The sequence below is a fragment of the Brachycentrus maculatus genome, unplaced genomic scaffold (assembly GCF_059751285.1).
Source record: "Brachycentrus maculatus isolate JH-2025_06_01 unplaced genomic scaffold, ASM5975128v1 h1tg000693l, whole genome shotgun sequence".
NCBI classification, from domain to species: domain Eukaryota; kingdom Metazoa; phylum Arthropoda; class Insecta; order Trichoptera; family Brachycentridae; genus Brachycentrus; species Brachycentrus maculatus.
Window position 1 is genome coordinate 95366 of NW_028281425.1, and position 7887 is coordinate 103252.

General features: G+C 31.1%; 1 protein-coding gene across 1 annotated transcript in view; it reads right to left on the reverse strand.

Annotated features, from left to right (window-relative positions):
• The window catches only part of LOC148300554 (uncharacterized), a 92009-nt gene extending 84771 nt beyond the window's left edge, over nucleotides 1–7238 (reverse strand). Inside the window, exons 1-2 of the mRNA XM_088274609.1 lie at nucleotides 7188–7238; nucleotides 2994–3156 (exon numbers count right to left, since the gene is read on the reverse strand). Of these exons, the coding sequence (XP_088130735.1) occupies nucleotides 2994–3156; nucleotides 7188–7238 (214 nt within the window). The remainder of the gene's footprint in view (nucleotides 1–2993; nucleotides 3157–7187) is intronic.
• Between the last annotated feature and the right edge of the window lie 649 nt (nucleotides 7239–7887).

Below are 7887 nucleotides of genomic sequence, written 5' to 3' on the forward strand. Positions count from 1 at the left end.
TATATATATATATATATATATATATATATATATATATATATATATATATATATATATATCAAGTTGGTATGGACATGTGGAGCGAATGTGAGAGAGAAAACAGAACGAGGACGACTGAAAAAGACTTGGTGCGATCAGATCAGAACCTAAAATCTGGCGGTGTCAAAAGTCTGCGTAATCGGAGGGCATGTATGTCAGGACAGAAGAGTGTGGCGTTCCATCCTCTCTGCCTACCCCTGCGGGGAAACGGCGTGATGGTAGTAGTTTTAGTTTATATATACATATGTTAAAAAATCGTAATTATAATACTCGTATATATGAAGGTCTCAACTTGACATGGAGGAAGATGAAAGTCTGAGTATAACAGGGCTTACGACCGGGCATTTGGCTGATTATTAAATATTACCTTTCGTAATATCATCATCGTCATGGTCAACGGGGTTAAAATCAAACAGCTCCTTTTTCAAGGCTAATTGATACTAAATATTTTCAAATTGTTTTTCGTCGGTCGCCATTTTCCGTTTTAAGTCGGCGGTTTTAAACCGTTGCCCAAATGCAGATATCTTATTTCCGGATTCTTGCGCCTTAATATAATAAAGAGTAGTCGTTAAACAAATTTATGGGCTATAAAACAGGTCCAGTGACATTACTACCTGATGTTAGGCCTCCGAGATGTTGAAGGTCAGGTAAAGACGTCAGGTTAAAATGATAGGTGAATGTAAAGATTCGTGGAATGAATCTTCCTTTTCCTTCTTCCTTTAGACTTAGACGTATCACTCATGTAGCACATGTTTGCATTTTTTTTCTTTTTCATCTTTTATATTATTTTTTAATTTTTTATCTTATGTATTCTGTTAGTCAAGTATTTGCAGTTTATATTAATAATAATAAAAAAACCCTTATCAGCATCCCAATGGTGCATAGGGCACTGCTTCATATGAACGCAGTGTTATCTTGATCGTTTACACATGAAGGAAAGGTGATCAGCCCTCCGCTTCAGGTACCAGTCCAGGGTAATATTGAATAAATATTACAGTGAAAAAATCACTTTTATTTATTTGACCCCCCTGGGAATCGAACCCGGGACCTCCAGAACGGTAGCCGAGCGTGCTGACCATGTATATGATTAGATTTCTTTATATAATGGTGCTAAATTTGATCGTTTAAATTATTTCTGAACCTACTTCTAGAATTGCGGGCATAATTTCTAAAATGATAAAGCTTTAAACGCATTTAAACTACGAAATTTTGTATTTATTGTTATTATTATTTTATAATATTTTTTTGTTTGTAAATAAAAAGAATACTTGACACTGGCAGAAACATCCTTTCACTGGGTGACTGCCAATTAAATAATTTTAAAAAAAATAATTCGATCAAAATAGGTATCTATGTTAGGTTGTATGTATTTTACATATGTGTACGTGATACGTGATACGTGATACGTAAGATGCGCAGTTCCGTATATTACTCCGGTAAACAGAGCCTTAACTCGCCGAAACCGACCTATTGTTTATTATAAAAACAAGCTCATTCAAAGCCTCCGGGGGGTGAGGGAAAACTGGCGTTAGCGTGAAATTAACACACGTTTTCTCAAATAATTTTAATCGGAAAACAACCCTTGATAATAATTGTCATTTTTTTTTACATTATTTTTATAATATATATCGATGAACCTACGTAAAGTATTCTTTATGCAAATCTGTTACTTTACAGGAGAGAGCTTATAAGATTTTTTCAACGTATATTTTTATTTATTGATTTGACGTTTAATTTGTAGAACTCCATTTTAATTAATGTATTAATTTAAATGAAACACAGATTATTTGAATCTACTAGTTGTATTTTATAACATTTGTTTTATAATGCCCTAACAAGGCGAAACAATTGTCACAGTATAATTTTATAATTAATTATGTGTTTTTGTTAGTAAAATACAACTTAGTAGACTCAAAAAATCTGTGTTTGATTTAAAATTAATACGTTTTTTTTATTAATTAATGGTTTTATCTGAAATTGTAAACTAGTATTATACAAACAAAAACATGATAAATAATGTATTAAATCGTTTTAAAACTTTATGCTTTGTCAAAATTAAGTAGTAAGCGTTTAAGGAGTTCACTTCATTTTGAAAATTCGATGTAGAAAGTGTCTTATACGCCTGAATACTAGGCGTAATTTATTTTATACATTTTGTTTGTTTGTTTATATTTGTAGATAACGGTCAGTTGATAACATACACCAAATATCAAATCTCAAAATTGACAAAAATGTAGTTAGAGCACTTTAGGTAGGGCACGTCGATATGTAGGTAGGTACGCAAACGGTAAACAAGAAATATCAACAAAAACACGCCGCTTTTGCAGGGGTAGGCAGAGTGTTCAAATCGCCATACCAAGCTATATTTGTAAACAATCTTCGCCTTTTCCACATTAGATCATTTATCTTGTTTAGATTTTCTTCATTTTCTATCTAAACGAAAGATACAAGAATACGACAAATATTTTTTCTTTCGCCTCTTCCACATTATTTGCCTCTTCCACATTCATGCATCTCCTCATACACACCTGACGATTATTTCGACTTCTGACCTTATCGTACAAAAAGGTATTTGAAATACCCGATCATGCCAAGTTAGTCTCGGTCTTCCTCTGTTTTTTTTTTTTTTTTTTTTTTTAATTTCATTCACCTTATGATTTGTTTTGCCCTTCTCTCCTCATTCGTTCCACATGTCCAAACCATTAAAAAAATATATTAAAATTAAATTAGTGAATTTAAAAAAAATCTATGTCAAAATATGTTTTTTTTCAAAAGAGTATATTTGGATGTGGCTCCGTTTGAAACGCAACCTCGCAAATCTCCATTTTCGACACAAAAAAACGAGTGTGTGTTATTAACCCTTTCCGCGCGGCGTAACAATACAAGGCAAGTTTACAAGTTGCCGATATTATTGTCAAAAACTGGCAACTTTCAGTTCCGAGTGACGGTATCACCTGACCCTACTTGTCCCGACGCTATTGATCCATCGCGGGCGGCGGGGGGCGATGGGGGCGGCGGGGGGCGGACGGGGCGCGAGGAGGGGGCGAACGGGGCGTCGAGGGGGCGATGGGGGCGCGGCGGGCCGGGGAGGGGGCGGACAGCGCTCCTTAATGTTTTCTTGCCGAGGGAATTACAAAAATGATTAATAAATGAGTAATTTCATTAAGGGGTGGACGGGGGCAAACGAACAATGGGAATTTGGTATTTTTATTGTATTTTTTATACATTGATTAATTTAAATGTTTTTTTTTCGTGAAAACTGGAGTTTTTTTATCGTTATTTATATTTTACGCTTAATGTTGAATACTTTAATTTCATTAATTGATTCGACAGTCACTTTGGGGTAACGACTATCCATTTTTTATTTAGGTTTTACTTGGTAAACATCACTATTTAAAAATAATAAAAAAATAGCAAAAGTATAAAAAAAACTGTGTTTTTACCAAGCAAAATTTTTATATTTTTTTGTAGCATTAAGACAGTTGCTGTGTGGTAAGTAATATCTATGTATTTTTCATTCAAGTTTTACTTGGGGAAAAACAAATATTTCAAAATGATAGAAGAAATTAAAATAAAATAAAAAAGAATAAATATTGGTTTATACCAAGAAAAGTATAAGTTAAAAATTTAAGACCATACTCGCAATAATAAAATTCAGGTCACGCAAAATAAAAAAAACACAAATTGGATTTTTTTTGTTTAGAATATATTTCGAAAAAATATTATATTTTTTTAACTCTTTACCTTTCAATGATTCTTTTCTTTTCAAAACCACATATTTACTACGAAGAAATTTTTTTTTTCAATACAAAGATGGTGTTTAAAAAAATGCTTCAAATGTTACCTAGGTTTAAAGAAAATTAAGTTGCTTGAACGAATACTAGGCCTAAAGTTAAATTTAGGAGTTGATTTTTGTTGATATCTATTCATTATTTACTTGAAGTTTTACTTGGTAAATACCACTATTTCCAAATGATATAAGAAAATAAAATTAAGTAAAAATAAAGAAATAGCGATGTTTCAAAATTAATTACTTTAAACTATACAGTGTATAAAAGGTGTTTGAAATTCATGTTCAGTGCTTTGAAAAGGGGATCATAATACATACTAAAATTTAATTAAAATATAAATACATTTCACAACAAAATGTAATTTTGAATTGTCACACCTGTATCTACATGAAATTACGAAAACTTTTTTGGTAAAATAGCGCAAATATTATGATGCAATTATAATAGACGCCTCCGAAGTGTAATGGTCAGAACCCTCGGCTACCGTACTGGGGATATCGGGTTCGATTACCATGGGGGAGGGATTTTTTCATTCTTATATTTATTCAATATTACCCTTGACTGGTACCCGAAGCGGAGGGCTGATCACCTTCCCTAAATGTGTTAACGATCAAGATCAAACTACGTTTATATGATGCAGTGCGGATAATGGTCTAAAAAAATTCATGCAAGTTTTTGCATGACTTCTAAACAAAACAAAATAAGACTTCACATCTCAAAAATAATATTTTTTTACAAAAATGCGCAAATTATCAATATTCTTTTGTTAAAAATATTGAGATGGTTTTGAAAAAATTGTTGAGATGGTTTGGATATGTAGAACGAATGAGTGAGGAAAGAATGGTAAAACAAATTTATGAGGCGAATGTAGTGGGAAAAGAAGCAGAGGAAGACCGAGAAAAACATGGCACGATCAGGTATGCCAAATACTTGAAAGTGGTCAGGTTAGGAGTCGTAACAATCGGCGGGTATGTATGAGGATATGCATGAACGTGGAAGAGGCAAAGAATGTTTGCAAGAACAGAGTGGTGTGGCGCTCTATTCTCTCTGCCTACCCCTGCGGGGAAGCGGCGTGATGGTTAGTTAGTTTAGTTAGTTAGTTAGTTAAAAATTATAAATTTAATTTAGAATACTTGTGTTTCGATAACATTTTTCATTCGTTCATACTTACAAAAACTGTCTGTTATTGAGACTTTAAAAAAAAAAGTTGATTCAAAAAAATATATTTTCATTTAATAAGTACTAGCACTCTGTTATATTTTGACGGAATTCATTGCGTTGTTTTATTCTCTTCTTTCTATTTAAAAATGCCATACTGGAGCTCAATGGAGTGAACAATTAGTAAAAATACACTATTTGAAGTTGATACCGAGTTTTTCCTATGCTACGTTTGTATTTTTTCATCCTAAGACATCCTCTCTTTCCCCATACGTTTTAAAGACAGTTTGGAACACCCTAGCCCCATGAAATTTAAGCATTCTTCATTTCGGATGATTCAATCTTCAATATGCAGCTATTGTTTTTCTCTGGACAAGTTGGGAGACTTTGATTCAAGTTAGGGCTGGTTCGTGACCTGACCTAGGTATAGGGGGGTAGGCTCTTCAGGAGGGTGGTTTCAGAATAGGACGGGGGAGGATTTCAGGCGCTTTCAGGGGGTCCCCGGCTCACCTGGCACCTATTCCGAGCGCTCGGTAAATTAAACACCCGATTAACTATTAAGTCTTAACAAAACAATTTGACGGACGGAAACTTTCGACGTTTTTAGTGGAAGTATTTTAGCGTTTGAAAAATGTTTGTAGTAAAAACTAAGAAAGGATTAAGTTTTTTTTCTCGACATATTTGGGAACTTAATACTTTAATACACTTTCCACTGATATAAAAATTGAAGACAACCAAATAAAAAAAAAATTTAAATGCCTTTTAAATTTCAATCGAAAAAAATACACATAAACCAGAAAAAAACACAATAGAAAAATATATCAAATTAAAAATACATTATATCACTCACATGCATAAACAATAAATATTGAGTGTAAGTCGCTCTCCAAGCGCAGAAGTTTAGTCATTTATTAGAGAGAACATCGTAACTATTTTTAAAATTTCAAGTAGTAATATCTAGCAAATTAATTATATTATAATAAAATATTGTAACTCTACGATTTTTTTTTAAAATACAAAAAAATTTAAAAAAAAATAGGTGTTTGAGTACTTACAGGGCTTATGATCTGTCAAAAGCTGATGGCATGTTTAAATGATCACTTTATACACGTATAAAGTATTGTCGTCAATCAAGGGTAGAATGAGAGGGTAGAATAGACTAAGGTGTAACATTCACCATTCCACCCATGATTGACAACCACACTGCTCAAATTCCAGAACGTGTATTAATATCTGTTAATTGACACGTTCTTTCACGTGTGAGTAACAGGTCGTCAGCCCTGTAAACATATTGTTTATTGATTCGACATTAACTCTGTGGAACCACATATAGATTATCAAAACAAAAAACAATTTCGTCATACCAATTTTTGATTTATATTTTATTACATTCGACTAGTTTCGAAAACTTCAGTTATTTACATCGTAATTTTCGAAACTAGTCGTGTGCAATGAAATTAAAATCAAGTGATATTATTATTATTTTTATTTATTTATTTAATATGAAATAATAATTTAAAATATTGAAATATTCTGTTCTTTTTGTTTATTTAATGTTTACCTACTATAATTGTGTATTTTCTATATTTTTTCCACATAATTAGTATATTTAAAAAATATGATGATTTTTGTTCCCACTAAAATAAGGTATCTGTAATGGTCCCGTGGGATATATATATATATATATATATATATATATATATATATATATATATATATATATATATATATATATATATATATATATATATATATATATATATATATATATATATATATATATATATATATATATATATATATATATATATATATATATATATATATATATATATATATATATATATATATATATATATATATATATATATATATATGCTTCGCACCACGATTATATTTTTACCTTGAGTATTTTTAAAAAATATTTTTTTACATTCATATTTTAAAATGGCTTCTAAATAATTTCACCTAAGTTATTAGAAATAATTATAAGGAATAAAATTTGCCTACCAAATGGTTACGATTTAAGTATTTTTCACCCTTAATTAGGTATTAAATTTCTTTAAATAGCCATATAAATAACTAAACTTCTATATTCTTCTACACCTACATATGTCAATATAAATAAAATATGATTTTTTTTAAATATTACAAATATGATAATCATTCGGAATAGTATTTCTACGTATCATCTCATACAGAGGCCCTCGTTTCTTGGAGCTTGTTCTGTTTAGCTCTTATCTCTTGCATTTCAATATAACTTTTCCACTTAAGCCGTCCAGTTCACCAACTCTTCCTCCAATCCACCATCTATGTAGTGTGTCCCCTTCAACTATTCCATGCTTCCATTGCTCTTCCTAAACTAGACACTACAGGATGTTTCTATTTATCTTGCACTCCGCGATTTTCCGGATTTATCGAAATATAAAATAAGAATGATAGCAACGTTTCGAGTGCAAATCCTTGTTCATAAATGTAGGTTTCTCCTCTTTAGAGTTTATTTTATTTATTTATTAATATTTTGACATACTATGTCAAAGGGGATAATGGAAATGATATACGTAGAGAATCACAATTCACAAAGCGGTTCAAATAAATACGTTAGTTTGCTTATAAACTTGTTATTAGTTATTATTCATAAATTAGAATAGTTTTATTTTTCGCTCACTCCTTTCAAGAACGTCATAAATCAAAAATCGTCAATTTTCAGTTGTGCATGTTTTCGGAATGCGTAGAAAATGTACTATATCCCACCAAAAGAGGCAAATTTTTAACATAATATTTACCCACTACAGGGCAAAAAGTGTTGTTTTTGCATTTTGAAGAAAATGTTTTGTTTAATTATTTTTTTAATAATAATAATAATAAAACCCTTATACGCACCCCAATGGTGCATAGG